This window comes from Mobula birostris, chromosome 11 (genome assembly GCF_030028105.1).
Source record: "Mobula birostris isolate sMobBir1 chromosome 11, sMobBir1.hap1, whole genome shotgun sequence".
Classification (NCBI taxonomy): Eukaryota; Metazoa; Chordata; class Chondrichthyes; order Myliobatiformes; family Myliobatidae; genus Mobula; species Mobula birostris.
Genome location: NC_092380.1, coordinates 14,689,726 through 14,710,843, shown reverse-complemented (window position 1 = coordinate 14,710,843; position 21,118 = coordinate 14,689,726). Strand labels below are relative to the sequence as shown.

General features: G+C 38.8%; 1 protein-coding gene across 1 annotated transcript in view; it reads right to left on the bottom strand.

Moving 5' to 3' along the window:
- Positions 1–732: 732 nt before the first annotated feature.
- LOC140204853 (histone acetyltransferase p300-like) overlaps positions 733–21,118 on the bottom strand; it is a 94,027-nt gene continuing 73,641 nt past the window's right edge. Inside the window, exons 20-31 of the mRNA XM_072271727.1 lie at positions 19,899–19,979; positions 19,347–19,403; positions 18,620–18,697; positions 16,098–16,165; positions 14,413–14,563; positions 12,012–12,158; positions 11,272–11,385; positions 10,724–10,889; positions 8,765–8,932; positions 7,297–7,458; positions 4,607–4,888; positions 733–3,869 (exon numbers count right to left, since the gene is read on the bottom strand). Coding sequence (XP_072127828.1) covers positions 1,608–3,869; positions 4,607–4,888; positions 7,297–7,458; positions 8,765–8,932; positions 10,724–10,889; positions 11,272–11,385; positions 12,012–12,158; positions 14,413–14,563; positions 16,098–16,165; positions 18,620–18,697; positions 19,347–19,403; positions 19,899–19,979 — 3,736 coding nt within the window. The 3' untranslated portion in view covers positions 733–1,607. The remainder of the gene's footprint in view (positions 3,870–4,606; positions 4,889–7,296; positions 7,459–8,764; positions 8,933–10,723; positions 10,890–11,271; positions 11,386–12,011; positions 12,159–14,412; positions 14,564–16,097; positions 16,166–18,619; positions 18,698–19,346; positions 19,404–19,898; positions 19,980–21,118) is intronic.

The window sequence follows — 21,118 nt, the reverse complement described above, 5'->3', positions numbered from 1 at the left end:
CCAACATTCTCCATCTTGCATTCCATAATCAACGCACAAAAGGTGCTGCATTTATGCAGCGTCTCATCATGCCTTCATATTTTTTTTAAAAATAAAGTTCACAACCAATGGTTTCATTTCTAAAAAAATCAGTGGCACATATCAGAACCAAGAACAGCATATGGATGACTAACAGATCATGAATTTTTGATGATGTAGACCAAGGAGGTGAATGTTGACCAGGGCACCGGTTTTCTCTTGAATCTTTTATATTCTCCCAGCATAATTTTTCCTAAGACAGCATCCACAATGATGCAACAATACTCCCTACTGCACCATCTTGATTATATATTAGCTACTTGGGATTTTTAGTTCTCAGCATGACTCAAAGAAAATGGGCTATTAAGAGCTGTTTAATTTTTCTATCTGATCCTCCTGCTGATGTTTTGAAGAATTTTTTAACTTAAAACTTTCAATTCAATTTTTTGCCCCTTAAACATGAATGGGATAACTTGAAAATGAATATTCAAGTTATACCCACTCATGAAATAACTGGAAAACTAAATTATCTCTCAACATTACTTTCAAGTGGAGCGAGGCCAGTTAGGGTGGTTATTATTAAAGTATTTCCATTCTCTGTTGCTATCCCCCAGCAATGAATAATCTGTAAATCCTGACCACTGAAAGAAAATACAATTTTATGTCCTGAGAAGCACCAAAAATATAGAGAGCATCCATTAAAAGCAGGCAGTGTCGCTGTTGCACACAGTTTATTCAACAATATGGTAAATAAGAAAGAAATCAATTTTAGCAGTCTATACAGTGATCCAAAGTTCATATTTATAAGTAATTATCAATAAATTGCATGATTTACACGTTTCTGGATAGGTTTTTTTCTCTTTTTCTGCTTGCCCATTTTCAAGTTTTACACAGAAGTCTGAAAGAGGAAAAACCAAGGGATGTGTTCAATAAAATCAGCCACACAGTCTTTTTAAAGAATCATTCGATAGTCTCACCAAAAAATAAAATAAAAAGTAAAATGTCACCATTAAACTGAAAAACCCCACAATATTCTACATCCGCAGGACATTTGGCAGCTGCCAGTTTGTGCAATAGTCTTTCGTTCTACCTGTACAAATTATTAATACTTTGAAATTTCTGTTCAAACCCTTGTATAGAAATGAAAAAAAATTAAGGGAAGAAGGGGAATACACAAGAGGTATGATAATTCATTGCTGTCAAACAAAAACAGATGTATACAGTAAGACAGGCTGTATTTTTTTCCCATGAAATGCTTTGCATTAATGGACAAATGTTTACAAGATTTTCTGAAGTTAGAAAATAAAAATATGACTTCAACTCTCCTTTTCTTAAAAAAATGTAGGTATGGGCAACCTGCAATTGAAATAACAGAATAGGAAAACAAAAAAAGGACTGGCCATCGACCAGTGTTAACAAAAAATATATTCTTTGTATAATATCATCCCTCAGTTTTTTTTTCTCTCAATAAATTGCAGTTTGTTGAATTCTGGGACAATTGTCCTCCCTAGAAATTTCAAAATTGTTTTTTTTTTTCAGTACAAAAAACCCTAAGTAAAGACGAAAAATGAGAATTTGCTCCCAAAATGCTACAAGATGTCTAGTGTATTGTGATTAATGTTTGTGCCTGTTAAGTCCGGGTTGTCAGAACCCAAGCCAAGGTCACTGGCGGCACCATGTAATCCTGCCATTCCAGGGTTAGCAAGTTGAGAAAGCATTGCACTCTGGTCCGGAGCAGTAAAATGTCCTTGATCCATTGGATTTGCCTGGGCAGCTACCATTCCCGGATGTGGGGAGTTAGTCTGTGGCGACACGTGATGTGGAGACGGTTGAGGTTGCATCCTGGGTGACGGGCTGGAATGAGGTGGTTGGGACTGCGGGCGTGGTGAAGGCACGGGCTGCGGAGACCGTACCTGGTTGCTGAGAGAGGATGGGTGCTGGCCCTGGAGGTGAGGTGACTGGGCCTGACCAGGGAGCATGTGCTGCTGCGGGCTCATGGAATTGGACTGGGCTGGTGAACCCATCTGCTGTTGCTGGAGAATTCGCTGCTGGAGGGCCTGATGGAGACTTGAAGTGCCCTCTGCACCCATTCCTGCTTGTGGAAGTTGGCTCATTTGTCCCATGGGTTGCCCCACTTGGCCCATGGTTCCCTGCTGCATGGGTATATGATGCTGTATCCTCTGCTGCTGCTGCTGCTGCATGGGATAACCAGAGCCTTGAGGCTGTTGGAACTGATTAGCCATTCCAGCAGCCATGCCGGAGTTTGATTGCTGCTGTTGCTGCTGCTGCTGCTTCTGCAGGAGCTGTCTTCGCATCAAAAGCTCCCGGAACTGGGAGTTCATACTTATGTTCATGGACTGCCCTTGTGCATTTATCCCACCCATGCTTTGTTGCTGTTGCTGCTGCTGTTGTTGTTGCTGCTGCTGCTGCTGTTGTGGCTGCTGAGGGATGTTGGGCCGCTGAACTCCAGACTGCATGGGGCTCATGTTCTGCATGCCTGGATTGCCATGAATGCCTTGCTGTCCCTGAAGACCTGGCTGAGCCTGCATCCCGGGCTGGGGTTGCATTCCTGGCTGCCCTTGCATACCAGCCTGACCCTGGCTTCCTTGATACCTGGCTGCCCTCTGCTTAATGAAAGCAGCCATAAGCTGGGGATTGGAGCGGAGGATAGCGAGCACTTGCTGTTGCTGCATAGGGGAGCTTGGAGACCTGAGAGTCCGCAGCAAGTCCTGCAGGGCTCCGTGGGGAATGGCACCTCGACTGGGCTGAGGCACTCCTGATGCAACCTGGCACATGGGTGGTGGTGGCTGGGGTTGCATGTTCATTTGTAGAGCTTGCTGAGTCATCTGCATGACTGGCCTCTGCATTCCTTGTGGATGTTGCTGACTCTGGGCCATCCCAGCCTGACCCCACTGCGCCTGCTGCATGCCAGCTGGTCCCATTCCCTGATCTGTATGAGTGGGGCCTCTCTGTGACGGCTGTGGGTTCATGCTCATCCCAGGCATTTGATTCATGGGCGCAATGTGAGGGTTCATTACCCCGGGCCGCTGGAAAGACTGTTGCTGTGCCATCAAACGCTGAGCATCAGCTGCTCTCTGAATCTGCAAGGCCATCTCCACGGCAGCTGCTGGTGGTGGATGTTGAACAGGCGGTGTAGCTTGGGTTGCAGAGACGGCCTGACCAGTCGGTTTGCCTTGAGGTATAGGGGCTTGTGGTTGGCTTCTTGCCATATTGTTGTAGGAAGGCATGTTAGATGGTGGCGGAGGCTGTGGCTGGGGCGGAGGCTGAGGCTGAGGCGGAGCTGGGGGTTGGGGTTGTGGCGTCTGCGGGGTGCTCGGCTGCTGCCCTGTTGGGGTGGTTGGAGCGGTGCCACTCGGTGATGGCAGGCTTTGCTGTCCGACACCACCTCGCTGCATCGTGGCCATCCTCCGGCGCAGCATCTGGGCCTGTTGCAGACGGTGCTGCAGTTGCTGCTGACGAAGCTTGTGCTTGATGTTGAGACAAAATGGCACAGGGCACTTGGTCTCTTGGCAGTGCTTGGCATGGTAGCAACAGAGAGCGATAAGCTGCTTGCAGATTGGACAGCCTCCATTGGTCTTGCGTTTGCATCCCTTGGTGTGCTGGACCACCCTCTTCATCTTCTGGCAGGAAGGCAAAGAACAGTTGGCATTGCGGCACTGGCAGGCATGGACCAGTGACTGAATGCAACGCTGAATGCTCAGGCGCCTTGAATCCCCAGTGCTCACTTCTGAACCTTGCGAGTTGCTCTCATCATCCAGGCCAAGGCCAAGTTTGTCCATCTTGTGTTCATGTCCTTTAGTGTTAAAGCAGTTGACACAGAGGTCATAATCCTAGGGCAAGAAAAAGTAAACTTAGATTTCCATGTAGTGGTTAACATACAAGAGCTGATGAACTAAGTACATGAAGTCAGTAATTCTCAAAATTATAGCCTGAAAACTTTCCTAAAATTGGGACAGGATAATGGCATGTGACTTTAGCCTATAATACTTGAATTTGGAAGGTTTAATGGTGATCAGCTAAATTTTGACATGAGAAATTATTCATTAAGGTATTCATAAAACTTCTTCTGGTTGGGAAGTAACAAAAGGAAGAACTCCTGCAGAGACACAACCTAAATATTATGAAAAAGGTGGAAGAAATATATTTAATGCCTTAAATATAAAAATTGTCCAGTCAACTGAAACTATTCTAGTGATGAAGGGGCATTAAGGGAAATTATTAAATAATGTGGACTACCAAAGGATAAATGGAACTGAGATTCCACCAGCCATTACTTGAAAGAGTGAAACAGGTCCGAAGGCTGAATGGCTAACAGGTAGTTTTGAAGTCCAGGCAGCTCAAGATGGTGAAAGAATGGTCAACAGGGAAATATTCCAGAAAAACGGTTTAACTCCTATCTAAGCAATGCAATGAGTGGTCACAGGTTTTATCATAACCTTTTCAACCACGTTTCATTTAGAATTATTTAAATAGGAGCAGAAAGAGGTTTAGTACATGATTGCATACTTGGTATAAATATTAAACTGGAATAAGTGAACTGGAACAATAAACTAATACTAGTACACACCTCACAAACAGTGCAGTGCCACCTGGTCTCCACATGGTGCTTGCATTCATTGCACGTATATACAAAGCGATCCTGGCCCTGGTTGTGGAGCTCTACCAACATACACATGGTCGACCACTTGGCTCGTCTCAGTGATGAAAATTCCATGTGCTTGTCCCTTGCCAGTGTAAGAAAGGCATCACGTCCATCCATCAGGTCACAAGCAATGAGTGGGTCAGGATCTAAGATGGTTGGCAGTGAGTTTGAGTTAGGACCCGCAATCAGGCGGATCACAAAAAACACCTGTTAAAAAAGATACCAGACAATTAAAATTCAGTCAAAACAAGTAGAACGGATTCCAGTTAATCGGGGTAGCCATTTATTTGGGGCACTCTTAAAGAACAAAAACTAATTGAGAAATTAGCCGGTATTCCCTTTATTTTCATCAATACCACTGCTGAACAGGTTCTAATTAGTGGCAGTTGTACGTACTCATGTAGCCATTAGATGCTACAGTGTGCTCAAAACGAATGGTGTTTAAATAGCATCAGTTGCGTGTGCTTGTGTGCAAAAAGCAATGACTGCATCACTAATAAGCAGTAGGGCAATTCAGGACTGTTTTGCTCACTGAGGCTTCAAGCGTTCAGGCTTGGGGATGCCAGAAATGGCTGGGAGCAAAAATGAAACTATTTCACTTCTTCAAGAAGTTGGGAATAATGAGAAATTTAAATAATAGTTTATAGTATTATAGTATCATTGATATCGTTTTAATTTGTTCTGTATTTCATTTAAGTATATAATTCATTACTCAGTTTGTCTTTTTTATACCTTTTTAACTATTTCCATGAAACTTCGGCTAATTGGGGCAGCCCCTTAAAAAGGTCAAAATCTACTGGTCTTGATTTGTCTCAATTAAACGGAATCCTCAGTATAATAAATAATTTCTATTTCTAGAAGAATTCATCATATCCAAATAATCTTAACTAAACACAACTTATAAATATAACTCGGTGATTATGTTACTGGATGAAGTGCCATCTTACTGTGTTACCATGGAAATCATTCTCAAACTAGTACACTGGCATGGCCTCAAATTCATTGTAGCAACCAGTTTCAGTTCATCCACTCTGCAAATAAAATACTTCCAACACTTCTGTCCCAATTCTATCCAGAATTGTATTATTTTTTATATTTTTGTACTAACAGACTTAAACCATATTTGTTCAATCAACTATTTTCACTGTTTTCTCATATTTTATTTCCAATTTATTTACAGACTGCAACAGAAAATGAATGTTTAAAAAAGTGCAGTGAAATATTTACGATAAATAAAATTTAAATAAAACAAGGTCATACAGATACATATTTTACAATGAATAGAATTATACAGATCAATTTGCCTAAGTTTCGAGAGAGGCATGTTTCTGATGACTCAACTCACTGAAGCATATCTGAGAATGGACTTTTGCTTAAATCTGCAAAGTAAAAGGTTCTCTACCAAATATACCTGCTGCAAAACATTGCCCTCCAACAATAAAAGTCCAGGACAAGACCCTGGAAAACATTTCCACTGTCCTTAATTCCCCCTCCCTCCCCACAGTAAAGGCAGACATTGATGACAAAATTCTTCATACGGCAGCATTTTTGTTGACTAAGGAAAAGTATTGCGATCTCAAAATCAGAATAAAGCTCAGGGCCTTTACCTCTCACAAGCTTCAGTCATACACCACCTACAAGCAGTGGAGAGACATCACCATGTTATCTGCAAAATGCTCCTAATCCACTAGTAGGATAAAGGGAACAATGTCCTCTCCCAGAGCAACATTGCCAGCATTCGAGCCCTTGCACCCATTTAACAGTGTTGCGATCAGTGTTGTTTGTATGACCAAAATCAGATTTGTGAAACAGACAGCCTATACCTAGGCCTGATACAGCAGAACAAAAATGACCAACATTCTCAAAAACTTCTTGGAGGAGAAATGCAATTCCTTCAGCAATTCCTGGGCATCTCTGACCCACAGCTTTTCAAAATGGGGGAGCGTTCAGAATGGCACAGAGAACACCATATCTATTTGTCAGGAGCATACAGAAACCCAAAAAAAAACCACTCACCTGCCCAGCAAAGGACCGCCTGCCCTAACTTTGGCAGAATCTGCAGGTCCTACATTGCCACTGCAAGTCTCATGTGCAACCAAGTCACTCTCAACCCCAAGGGACCAGCCAAGAGGAAGACTGTTTACATTGCAGCATAAAGTCCACCATCTATTTTTACTCAGGGATTATCACTGCTCCCTCTGCCTATCCTCATTCAGCTGCAGAAAGGGATACAATAGCCACCAGGTATGGAAATACTGGAGCTAATAGGAGTACCTGCAGCACTGTCTTGGCTCAGACAGATAAATCAGATGACTTGTGTCTGCAGTTTAATCGGCACACCACTGCCAATTAAATTGTATTCCAATAAAAGTTTGTTTTCCCACAATTTTGGAGGAAGAGTGGATATATATTTTCTAAATTTCAAGGGTAGAGAAAGAGGAGGACATTGGATAGAATTACTAACCACTTTGTACCTTCTTTGAACAACTGTGATATCAGAATAACCAAGGGACAGCATATTCAATACTTGAAACAAGGAGACATACAAAACTAACGAAATAGAAAATACGTAATTACCTGCAAAAGACTATCGGAACAGCAGAAAGAAAACATACCTCCTTGTGCTTTTCCATGGTTGCATACAGTTTCTGGGAGAGGTCATTAGACACATTGGGCATCCCTGGTTTCTTCTTGTTACCTCGGCTCAGGCTACTCTTATTCTTGCTCGTTTTCTTGTTATTCTTTTTCTTTGCATTTTTGCTGTCTCCCTTTTTTCCCTGGAAAGATATAAATTTACAATTAGGGATTCATGGAGCAGCTCAGTCTGGAATGATGGCACATGATCTCAATGTGTTAAGAGTTAAAAATAAACGTGGACTGAGATGTTAACTGTCCTGTGCTATCACCAGTGGGATCATCAGTTGATCTGCCACCTGTGTTCAGGAGTTTCGGCCCACTTATGATCAAGACTCCCTCGAGGTGGTGGGCCAGCAGTGCTAAAGCACCACCTCCCACTGGTGAGTTTAAAAACTTGGCATCTGCCTCTATCAGAGTTTCATCCAACAGATAGTCTGCTCTTCAGGTGTCTATGCAGCTACTAATAAAGCTTTTTAAATCTTTATTTAAGCTGTTTACATTTAATGGCAGTGGACTGGGTATTCCAGTATTCAGGGCTGCTAGATCAGCTGTGGACTGGTCCACAATTTCTGGGTGGCAGACTAGATGGACAACAAGACAGGTTTGTATATCATAGCTTGAGATTACTCATATATAAATTATGCTATCTTGTTATCTTTTGAAGACTCCTAGACCTTACATTAGTTTTATTTAGAAGCCTATTTTAATTTAGCAAATTCAGATTCCTACCAAATGGGAAGCCACCTACGCTTTCCTGTGTAAAATGCAGTGCATTACTGCCCTAAAGTCCTCCATCTCGTCAACTTCCAAATTGTTTTATGAACACAGTTCACTAATTTGCAAATGAGCCCTGTGCTTATTTGGGGACACCAAATCAGCACAGGGCTGCTATTGTATTTAACTATAAATCAAACATCTGATCCCAGCAGTGTAGCTAGGGGACTTATTGTAGCACATAAGGGAGTTCAATAAAAATTAATGACAAAGTTTTACTAAACTCCTATCTGAATACATAATTAGCAATACTTCGAGGAAGGGTGGGTGGTTTATGTATCAAGTATATCAAGTGAATAAAAACTCTGGAAGTCAAGATGATTCGGAAATGCTTTTTGTGATCAGTCTAATGGTTAACAAAATAATTAACATCAATACTAGAAAGAACTCTTGCCCTTTGTAACTTACCCCAGCTACCCCATGGAAATTCCCAAAAGCACTGCACAATGTTCAGAATGGCACAACAGATAGGAATCACTCAAATGCCTGGAGACCAAGTGTAATTTCCCTTTAGTGGGCACACGGGAAGAGGAATTATTTTTCCCTTCAAGTTTAATTCCCCCTCTTTAACTTACTTCACTCTTGCAATTTTTTTTCATGGCTGGTGAATTTGCTGAGGCACCTACACATGGTATTTTATGTGCACTTCAGTTTATATGAGCAACAACTTACATCTGTGCTCTCACTAGAAGTGTTGTTTTCCTCTCTCTTACGCTCTTCTTCCTCTTGTTCCAATTCTTTGATACTTTCTTCCAACACATTAGGCCAAAAGTCACCTTCAAAATATGGCAACTCTTTTGCACTCGTCAGTCTGTCTTCTGTTGCCTGCTTAAATATATCCTGCAAGAGAAAAATACAGTATGAGTGCACCTATTGCATATTATATTATTTAGTAATATCATATAACTACAAGGTGTAATACAAAAATGTGAACTAATGTACAAACTCTTATTTTACTACTAACATGTTTTCAAATAAGATAGCTTATGCTCATTGGAGAGAACAATATATCACCTGATATATGGGTAAAGAGTAGGGAAGACACCTGCGACAAGGTATACCCACTCATGGGGAAGGCTTCGGGAGTAAACCCTGAGGGAAAATTCCTGAGTTGGAGTCCTTAAGGCAGCCCTACGTTGAGTTCAATGCTGACTGGCAACTCCTGCAATGGTCTCTGCCATTCCTTTGGATTTATTGGGTACGTGGAGAGGGGGAGCTTGCTGCATGGGCAACATCCATGGTCAACCCTGACCTATGAAGGCCTACAAAAAATATTGCCATAATTTGGTAATGGTTATAATGGGTGCACGTATAGTATGAACACATTAAAAAAAACTGAAAACAATCTGAGCAGACTAGCCATTTTCAATTTAGCAGGCCTCTAACATTGGCATTCCACTAATATCAGTGGTCGGGCCTTGGACATTTAAAGATATTTTAGTAAGCCCGATGAAGAGGCTAAATACATCCAGATGGCAGCCAAGGAAGTCAAGTGCAAATAATGAAATTTTCAAATGGATATAGACAAGGTTAAAGCATGAATACAGTGAATACAGGAGACAATGGCTAAAGTGCGATTAAATACAAGGGTAACCATTTCAATGATTTTTCTTTGTAAATAGTGTAATGTAATGGTTTGGCTTCCATACTAAGAAATAACATTATGCAAGATTTGAAAAAGACTTGGCAGGATAGTTACAGACAAGATAAAATCTGCAGATGCTGGAAATCCAAGCAACACACACAAAATGATGGAGGAACTCAGCAGGCCAGGAAAAAAGTATAGTCAACGTTTCAAGCTGAGACCCTGTGGCAGGACAGTGACAGGTTTTTCTCCTTGCTGGAAAATCTAGAATGCCAAGTTAAAGGTGAATAAATCAGTCATATAGTTGAGATTAATATATTTTTTCCACCATTTGAGTGTAAGGCTGCTGGATATTTTGATTTGAAGTGTATTAATGGATTTGGGAGAAGAACTGATCTGACATAGAAGATCAACCAGGATCTTCTATCAAACCATAGAACAGATGATCAGATTGTTCCTATTTGCATTTCCTCAGTTTCACCCACTTCTCACTTGGTCTAGTCATTTGTGAAACCCTTGGACATTTGAGCTGCTTAAATGTGAGCAATGCTGGCAAGACTGGCATTTGTTACCCATCCTGAATTGCTCTGAAAAGATGCCACCTTAAGCCACCACAGTCCTGATGGTGGTAGTTTATGGGGATGAATGCACTCCCACATCTTTGCTAAGTAGGAAGTTCCAGGATTTAGACCCAGTGAAGATGAAGGAATGGAAGTGGAGTTTCCTATCCTTTTGAGTCTGTCCTTTAAAGTATTCCCAAGCATTTGTTTTAAATAATTTTGTTATTTGTGGCCGAGTATTCAGTTTTATCCATGCAATTCCTTTCCTAAGAGCTTTTAACACTCTCCAAATATGATGTGCTTTCCTGAACAAGCTCTGGGTTGGAGAGCCATTTTTTTCCTCCACTTAAAATTCAAACACCAAAGAGCATTTTTCTACTTTAAAGTCTCAAACATATAGAAATAATAGTAGCTGGAAACATGCATCCATCCCAATGAACCACTGGCTTTCGGTATCATTATGGCAACAAATACCATGCACAATACCTTATAATCATGAATAATTCGCTCGGACGCTGCCTTGTCCAACATCTTCTTGTACCACTCCTGCAGTCTTTTGGGCTTGGGGATTTTCTGATCCAGTGGATGGCAGTGAAAAATATAATCATCACCTTCACTTGGAGGACAAGCCCAAATATGCCCCGCTGTGTATCTGGATCGGATTTAAAAAAACATGAAAAGTGTAAAGCCAGTTTAGGACCTCTTGCATCAATATAAACAAAAATTATTTATGGAAACTTCATAATGGTTAGCTCTCCCACCCACCCTGCAAAAGGGAACGTGTATGCTATATAGTAGACGGTTAGAAATAAAGCAATTTAGACACTGGGCACTTCCACCTGGCTAGTCCCTTTATTAGATATGTAACCAGGAACCATATGCTACTCTTTTAAAATCTAGAATGTTAAATTCAAAGCAAGTGGAAATTGAGAAAGTGCAAGACTAAGGTTTCAAGAAAAGACACCAAATGATATATAATAATTATTTTTTGGAGCATTTCAGTTTGATCTTAGCTACACCATGCAAACACTTACCCTAACTTTCTTACATATTCTAAGTATCCAATAAGAATTTCATGATAGACAGCTGTTCTCAGACATCGAGGGCGGAAGAAATGTACACTATCGAGGTATGATATGTATACACGTCTGCAAGGAAAAAGAAATCATTAAGTATCGTCAAAGGAAAAAAATATTCAACATTTTCAAAAGCACTAAAACTAATTTGAAAGTTACAGTCCCCCACACTAGTGGTCTTCATCAGTTGATGTATTGTGAAATGTACTGATATTCGAAGAAAGTGAACATTAATATAATAAATCCATGACAACAGGACACTTGGATGTTAAAGAAGAAATCAAGTTGTTCAAAAAATGATTTACAGACTCAGAGACTGCAATAAACTATGAATCAGGGTTCAACTGGAATATTCTCAAACTTTCAGGAATTCTAACTATTGTGTGACTAGAAGTGAATGAAACAAACTACTGAACTTCTACAATCAAACTTATCCCCTCCTTCCCCACGCCAATATGAACCATTTTTTGTTTTGAAAGTTTTCTTTTCAGTAATTTATTTAATTTAAAACAAACAACATCTAGATTTGCACTCATCAATCCTACCTTCTAAAGGGAACATTCATAAGTGGCAATTAGGAAAAATACCCTCACCCTACCGAGTAGCAAATGAGGTGACAAACATCATAGTAGATCATTTTCTGTTGCCTAAAAGGTAATAATTCCATGTGTATATTATTACAAAATAACCAGAATTACCTTTGATTGGGTGGAGGACAGTCAGAACCATACTCTTGCACATGCATGCCGAAGAAACATACATCAACACCATCAATCTCTTCAAAGGCAAACAAAGCTTTCGTTCGATAAGGAAATGACTCTGCCATCTCCCCATTATCAACAAACCTGTAAGTGAACACCAAGTAATTAACATGTTTAAGCTTTGGAACTGCATCTTCAACTTATTGATATACTGATATTGTTACGAAATTTAGCACATGGATGTCATTCAGAATCAGCTTTACGTCCGTTACCGTAGGAGCTCCAGGGCACAAAGTAGATATAACTAGATGCAACATTTAGTATTAAATCTTTCAATACTCCCGACCACAGACTCAAATGCATTCCTTGTAGAAAGGACTAAATTTTCTATCTTAACTGATAATAAAAGCACTGAAAATCTTTTGAAAAATGTGAACTTTTTTGAACAATAAAATGTGAGCTTCATACAAAGGTATACATTGGGATAAATCTAACATCCACCATCATTTAAGTTCTATTAATTGTTAATTTCGTCATTTGAGATAACAAATTATTTCTGATATTTTTTCCACAGTTAAAATTTAACTAAGTATCTCTGTAATACAACAAAAGTCCACCTATGTGGCAAATTTTAGCTCATATATTAATCACGTAGGGAGTTTTAGTACAGATCTACACAAAACAAGTTGGTCTCTGGAAGCTTTAACCATTAAGCAATTCCCCAGTTTATCAGTCGAGACCTTATTCTTTGTTAAAGTAAACTACTGTGCCATGCCAATGGCTTTTGAGACTGCCTGAAGGAAGCCATTAAACTAGAGGAAAAGAATTTTAACAAGGACTAAGATCTTGCTCTAAGAACTAGAATTCGATTGTAAACAAGGTGGGTCAACGTAAACCTGATTGGATGAGGACTAACCAATCAGGGCTGACTGACAACGGGGGTATAAATACTACCAGACCAGACATGCCCAGGCATCATCCCCGATAAAGACGGCAGTGTTTGTTATCGAAAATGTTGGTTAAAGTTGATGCCTGTACCCGGCTGGAAGACTGAGAAGAGTTTATTCAATGTCAATGTTGTAGTTAAGGGGGATATCTGTGAAATATTTGATAGGATAAGCAAGGTAAAGGTATTAAATATTTAGGGATTTATTATTTTTGGACCTATCACCACATCAAGATGAAATATATTCCAAGTTGTGATAAGCAGCAAAGGAGGGAATTCTGGAATTTATTCCTCCTTGACCAGTGTTGCCAGAGTTCTGGAGGACCATAATGGTTATCTTATTTTAAAAGTGAAGAGGGCTAAGTAAGTAAATACAGTAGTAAGCAAACTACTGAAACCATTTTTGATTAACAGCAGTGACTAAGATCTGCCTGGCAAATGTTTTCAAGAGGTAACAGAGATGGTTGTTGATACCAGTGTATTTAATTCAATATTCATTAATTTCCTCCTTACTCATTTTTTTTTTGTAAAATCTACAAACTTATTTGAGATATCCCCAAAATCCAAATCTAAGTGATTAATACAAACTATAAACAGCAATGACGCAGGTACTGAACCCTGTCAAATCCACTGGAAACAGTGGATTTGCATTAGTCATCAACCAGTACCTTTTATTTCCTACCATTCAACCACTTTTAAACACAATTTGCTACTCTCCCTTAATTTTCTCTTAGCTTTCTTTTTTTTTTTGAACGGCCAGTCAACTGGGACCTTGCTAAGATCCATGTACATCCAGCATTTTAGTCCCATTGAGGCGGCAACAAGGAAGTTTAAAAAAAACAGATCACCCAAATACAACCTTTGCTGAATAAAACCACTTTCTATTAAAACTTTGTAACATCACCAGTGCCTGCTTCAAAATAACCATGCTAAATTAATTCCAGCATTTCATCCTTCACCTGACTGGAATGTTTTACTAATGTGACTCATTAAGGTTAATTAGGGATGGCCAATAAACACTGGCCTTGCTGGTGCCATCCAGATCCTGAAAATGGATATTTAGAAATAAAGACAGTTCATTTAAAACACTTGCCTCCACCCAATTTCTTACCCAGTGCAGCATACCAAAAGGCACTAGTTCTCAAAAAATACAGAATTATTACCACTTTGTTAAACTGAAAGTCCATCACCATTTTTAGAATGACATCACACAGAACAGCTTCTTCTGCTTTATTCAAAAATTTCTTCCACTTTTGATGAAGCTCAGTTACCAAGTCCCAACTGCAATGTTTCTACAAATGTATCATGCTACCTCTGTCATGTTGCTGATGTGTTTGTTATAGATATCCTACATATAAAACCAGTTGTCATAGTATACGTATTTCAAATGAAGCTCCCTCCCCCATCCATTTTAGAGATAAAAGCTTTAGTGCAGCTGAGACCCTCTCTTACCTTGCCTTCATTCCTGGCTTGACTTCCACAGTTTTATCTGAACTGTGTACCACCCGAACAGTGCATTCGCCAGCCTCCGGATGATTCTGCCTGCGGAGGAAGTCGTTAATACGAGTTTCTAGGTAAGCACCCAGCTTAGTGGTTGGTAACCCTAAGGAGAAAACAAAAAGTTTTTGATGTAATGTTATGCATTCTTCCTTACTTTTAATATTACACTTCAGTAAAAAAAAATTAAAGGCATCAGATGCACACTAACCTACACTGTAGCCATACCATAGCCAATGTAAATCATTACCACAATTCCTTTTCAATACTTAAAGTCCAAAGTAATTTTATTATCAGAGTACATTTATGCCATCCTACACTACCCTGAATTTAATTTTCTTGCAGCTTTTACAGTAAATACAAAAAACAATAGAATCGATGAAAAGCTGCACACAAAGATGAACAACTAATGTGAAAAAAAATTGTTTGTAAGCACAAAAAAAATCCAAAATATTAATAAACAAATAGAGAACTAAGATGTAGAGTTCTTGAAAATGAGTCAAGATGTTGTGGAATCAGTTCAATGTTGGCAGTGAGCGAAGTTATCCCCTCTGGTTAAAGAGCCTGATGGTTGAGTAATAACCGTTCCTGAACCTGGTGAACACAGTGAATGCTGTTTTATTTATTCTTAATTGTCTCCACCCAACATGCATCACAAATAGAAACCACTTTCTAGAAAAATCATTTCCAGAAGTTATTAAGAAATGTGCATCACTGTGAGCCACTATGACATACTAATTATAAAGGAAAATTTATTCTGAGGAGGCTAAGCTGAATTGCCTATTTCTGTAGGTGGTGAATATGGGTTACTGATGTACCATGTTCAGTTGTTAAGATGTGCATCTCCAGACAGTGACAGGAGTAGAAGAGATGGGGTCACCAACATCTCCAATGACAGGGACAAAATGTGAAAGTTATCTTGCTAAGCATCTTGTAATAGATACAGGCATTGCCAGCAAGCATGGCATTATTACCTCATCCCTAATTAAACACAAAGTGATGGCAACTTGTCTTCTTGAACTGCTGAAAATACTTCCACCAATTAGTTTGGTAAACACTTCCAGGATTGACACAATAAAGTGATGAAAATCTGGCTATCTATTTCCTTATCAAGAATGAAAGTGATTGCTCCCAACCACCGAATGTCAATATTAGGTTATTACACTCTCATTGGCTGACACAGCTGTGACACGGATGTTAGCTGTCTCTTTTTAACTAGGGACTGCATCATTTGAAGGGGATTGTGAATAGAATTAACAGTGCACATTCACCAGCACTTTTGACTTCATAATGGAAGTAGGTTATTAATAAAGTGGCTGATAACGGTCATGATGTGCAGTAATACACCTCCAACACCACATTCTCCTTTGTGCAAGATATGACTTTATCCACTGGAGTGATTTCCCTTGTTGCTTACAGGCCCCAGTTCTACTGGGTTCCCTGATGCCACCCTGGGCCAAAGGCTTCCTTGATGTCAAAGGGAGTGACTTTCTATCTTTGGGAAGCTCAGATATCGATAAAGGGCAACATGCTTTTGAAGGATAGTTGCTTTTTGAGACATTGTTTTGCTAGCCCATCCAACAGCTTTTAAAACTGCATTGATTTTACAATCACTTTTCACTAAAAAAAAGTCTACTTACTTTTTGCACAGAATTTATTTTCTTTTCTTGTTTTCCCAGTTTTCTTTAAACAGGGATCACAAACAAAACTGCAAGAAGCAAGAGGAGACTGGTTAGACAGACTTGGAAATTAACAATATAATTAAACATATACAGATCTCTCGATTTAACGGTGTTCTACGTTTTAGGAATAGCTTCTTCTCCACCATCAGATTTCTGAATTGTCTATGAACACCATCTCAATACTTCCTTCTCTTTTTCCACTATTTATTTATACTTTATATATTTCTTATTATAACACACAGTAATTTCTACATACTTTGCTGCAAGATAACAAATTTCATGACTTATATCAGTGACAATGAATCTAATTGTGATTCTGATGCCAATGAATTGGATTCTGATGCAAACTGAAGTTATTAATTTCCATTACCAAATCAGGCTCTGAAAATGTACAGAACTAATAGTTTTATCCGTGAAGAAGCCCATATTAAGGTAACTCTTTGACTGTGTTAATCTTTCACCATAAAGATGACAATCTATCACAATAAGATTGTTCAAAATATCTCCAGTTTGCCAGTCTTACAACTATTATGTCAGCAGGAATTAATGGTTCTAGAGCACATTTTGTGATCTCAATCTGGTTGACCAAATCACACTCTCCACACTGCAGATCAATTCAAAGAATTTGCTCTTCAGCCCACTGAGTTCACACTGACCATCAAACACCCATCCACTCCAATTCCATCTTATTCTCCATGTATTCCTGTCTAACTCACTCCACATTGTATCACACACTTACACACAAGGAAGCAATTTACCATAATGTGGGAGAAAAACAGAGCAAACAGAGAAGACCCAGGCAGTAGCAAGGAAAAATGTAAACACCAAACAGCTAGAAGCAAGGAATTAACCCAGCTTGTTGGAGCTGTGAGGCAGCAATTCTACTAGCTGTGCAACTGTGCCGCTCAGTATCATTAAGTGAATGGTTAACGTTTAAGGCTTGGACTTGTGATGAACATAAATTTTCAATACTGCCCTCATCTTCCTCAATCCCATCCCTCCCCACAGAAAATCCAAGTTTTAGCAGCCGCATAGGGGCTCATGTAACACTATTACAGCAGTAGTGACTGCTGTCTATGAGGTGTGTGTACATTTCCTTGTTATTGCATGGGTTTCTTCTGGATACTTTGGTTTCCTCACACATTCTAAAGACACAAGGATTAGTAGGTTAATTGGTCACACGGGTGTAACTGAGCTGGAAGAGCCTGTTACCATTTCATATCTTAAATAAATAAATAAATAAATAAAATCAGTAAATTCTTGGCCAGGAAACAGACTAAGAATTCTGTTTCACTTGAACACTCATCCCAAGAACACCTTCGGGAAAAAAATGTCAGATTTCTCCCTTCTCCTTTTGCCTTTGTTAGGCTCTACTTAAAGCCCTAACCACATTGCAGAAATACTTTAAAATATTTATCTTTGAAAAGATGGGCAAAATTGAGCATTTTCCTTTTTACTTTTTGGTGCTTGCAGTAATAGGCAAGACACTAGGAATGGTAGTTAGCCTATATTGATCTCACTGTCACATATTTCCAAAAGCAACAAAGTAAGGAGGACCCACTGGAAAAGGTCAGGTGTAGATTGACCCTCCAGATTGAGTCAAAGTCTTTGGGTCCAAGTCTCATGTGAGTTCCAAGCACAGAAACATGATGCTCAGTGCAGCACAGTGCACTGTTTAAGATTCTGCATTTAGATTTTAAACTATGGCTCACATGAATGTAAAACAGCATACAATAATATAGGGCAGGCACCTACAGCTTCTGAATTGACACTTACTTTCAACCAATTTCACAGCAAGACAATGGCCCCAAGCATAAAGCCAAAGCTACACAGGAATGGCTTAAAAACAAAAAAATTAATGTCCTGGAGTGGCCAAGTCAGAGTCCAGACCTCAATCCAATTGAGAATTTGTGGCTGGATTTGAAATGGGCTGTTCACTCATGATCCCCATGCAATCTGATAGAGCTTGAGCAGTTTTGTAAGGAAGAATGGGGAGAAATTAGTGTCCAGATGTGCAAAGCTGATACCTATCCACAGACTCAAAGCTGTAATTACCGCCAAAGGTGCATCTACTAAATACTGATTCGAAGGGGGTGAACACTTATGCAATCAACTATTATATATATTTTATATTTGTAATTAATTTAAATCACTTTGTAGATCTGTTTACACTTTGACACGAAAGATTATTTTTCTATTGACCAGTGTCAAAAAAGCCAAATTAAATCTACTGTGATTCTATGTTGTAAAACAATATAACATGAAAACTTCCAAGGAGGTGAATACTTTTTATAGGCACTGTAGGTCACCCAAACATTATATCCTCCAAAACAGCGAAAGAGCAGTCTCCAAACTTAGGGAAAATACAAAATGTAAAAGGCATTAATTCACATGCAGGAAACCTTTCTTGAAAAAAAAACACCTTTAAGTAGTACAAATAGCCTACATGCATGTTCCTATTTATATATTATACAACTTACCCTGAGGGCCAAATAAGCTCATGGTGAAGGACGCAGATCTGATGCATTTTCCGACCACATTCAATACATTCAACAAATCTGGAGAAAAATGATACAGATGTCAAGAGTTTATAAAGTAGCAATGTGCTTGTTAATTACTTTGCACCCAGAGAAAAGTAGGGTGGTGGGAGGGTAGTTGGGTGTTAATGAAATATATGGTTTCTTTAGAGCACTATGATTCTTAGAGAGAAAAAGGAATTAAGCTTTTTTTTTTCTGACATGCTTTTCATCGGCACATCAGCAAAACCAACTAATAAATTAGACATCTATTCATTTGACAAATGGTTTAAAATGAGTAACAGGATTATTTAAAAGTTCGCAAAAGACTACGTTTTAAAAAATTATTACCATAAACCCATTTGTCACAGATTCTCGAACAGGAAATAGTTACTAGAGAAAATTAAGTCACATACATAAAAATCTTATCAGAATTCAATCTCAGATCAGATAATTGTGGATCTGTGATAAGCAACTTATACAAAGTTGTCTACCTTAGTTGTACAAAATTTCCAACCTCAGCTGATTAACAGGTACATTAGCAGAAACTTGAAAACGAAGCAGCTTACAAAAAGATGAAAAAGACACAGGAAACAAATCACAACTATAAGAAAGTTGACTACAAGGATTAGAGGTTCAGGATAATGTCAACAACAACCCAATAAAACAAAGGTCTTCATAGAACATTTACATTTCAGGGTCCAGTGTATCATTCTTCTTCTTTGAGAATTGTTCCTTTGAAATAGTCCTAAAAGAAATAAAAATCTGAAGATATAGTAGGATGCAAGAGATAGCACACAGTCATGAAGTTTAGCTTGATCATATCAAAACAAATGGATTAGATCCTAAAATACTGCACTGCAGAATGACTTGCTACACCACAGTCGCAAGTCAATGCAAATGGAACAGACTCTTCTACTGCCAGATTATGACTACCTGCCCAGGACTTCCTTTAGTTTGGAGATGCTGAAACAATTTTTTACAATGCTTTCTAAAACAAATATAATAAAAGACCCTAATTCAATTTTTGATGTACAAAATTGCTTTTCCCATGTTTACACTAATTTTACTGCAATTTCATTTATTGATTTTCATTCAATCATCAACCCATATCTTTGGCTATATGGAACTGTTGAGAACAAAATTTATTTTACCTGCAATAAATGCAGAAGTAAAATGGCTTTTGCTAGTAAAATGAAAACAGTATCTTTTAAATGTCTGCGTTATTTGAAGATATACTTACGTTTGAGGCTGTGAAGGATCATCACCCAGGGAGACAGTTTCTCCCTGGATCTCATTGAAGCATTTCTCACAGAAGTGATACCTGTTTAAAATAAGTATCTGGGTGATGCTTTACATTTATAACCTTATGAACAGAGGTTAAAAATCAGCTTAAGCAACAAGAAATAATAATTTTCTCAAAGCTTTATTTTCTTAACTACAAAACTTCAGTGGGGAGAGTTTATGAGATGACAAGTTTAGAAAACAGAGTTTAGTGTTGTTTTTAGTTTAAAATAAATGAATGACAAAATGGGACCTGGCATATTTGTATTACAAATTGGCCACAATTATAAGCTTGATTATCTTGCTATGATTTTACAACAGGAAACATTAACCTGGAGAGGGTACAGAAAAGATTCCAAGTATGTTGCCAGATTGGAGAGCTTGGAGCGCTGGTTGGTCACAGTCTTTCTCCCCTAAAGTGGAGGAGGGCTAAAACTAGAGAGCATAGGTTTAAGGGAAAGAAGGCAAGTAAGATTTAAAGGGAAGGGGACCTAAGGAACAATTTTTTTCCACACAAGCTGGGTATATGGAATGAACTATAGGAGGAAGTGATAGAGTACAATTACAATGCACAAGACACATTTGGCTTGGAAAGATTTAAAGGTGTATGGGCAAATCACAGAGATATATGGACTAGCTCAGGGTGGCACCTTGGTTGGTACGGACATTTTAAAAGAATTAACAGTTGGGCTGAGGGCCTGGTTTCATGCTGTACGTCTCCATTATGAACTAAAATAAATAACTAGATGTGTGGACAAACATCATTTTTACCTATATTCTTTTTGAAGTTTCAGAACTACAATGTTCAGATAACATTGATAGGTCCAGATAAACAATTACACAGGATTTAACATACCAAGACATTCTTATATTGCAGGAATCTCTCAGTTCCACTCTTGTGTTTGAGTCCAGATTATGTATTGACAACCTAGAGTGTGACTTAGATGTTTCAAGATATGTTACAACTGACATTTCAGTTGAGGATGTTTTTCTTCAGCTGGTTGGAATAGTTGAATAATTCTATCATCAAATATGCACAATATGTATACACAATACATAATTAAAAGTAAAAATTCTAGAGTTGTAGATATACAGACCTATCAACAGTAGAATTAGAATTTTTCAAGATTCTGAATTCGGCTTGCAGTTCAATACCTAGTAAATCAGTTTCTCGATTAT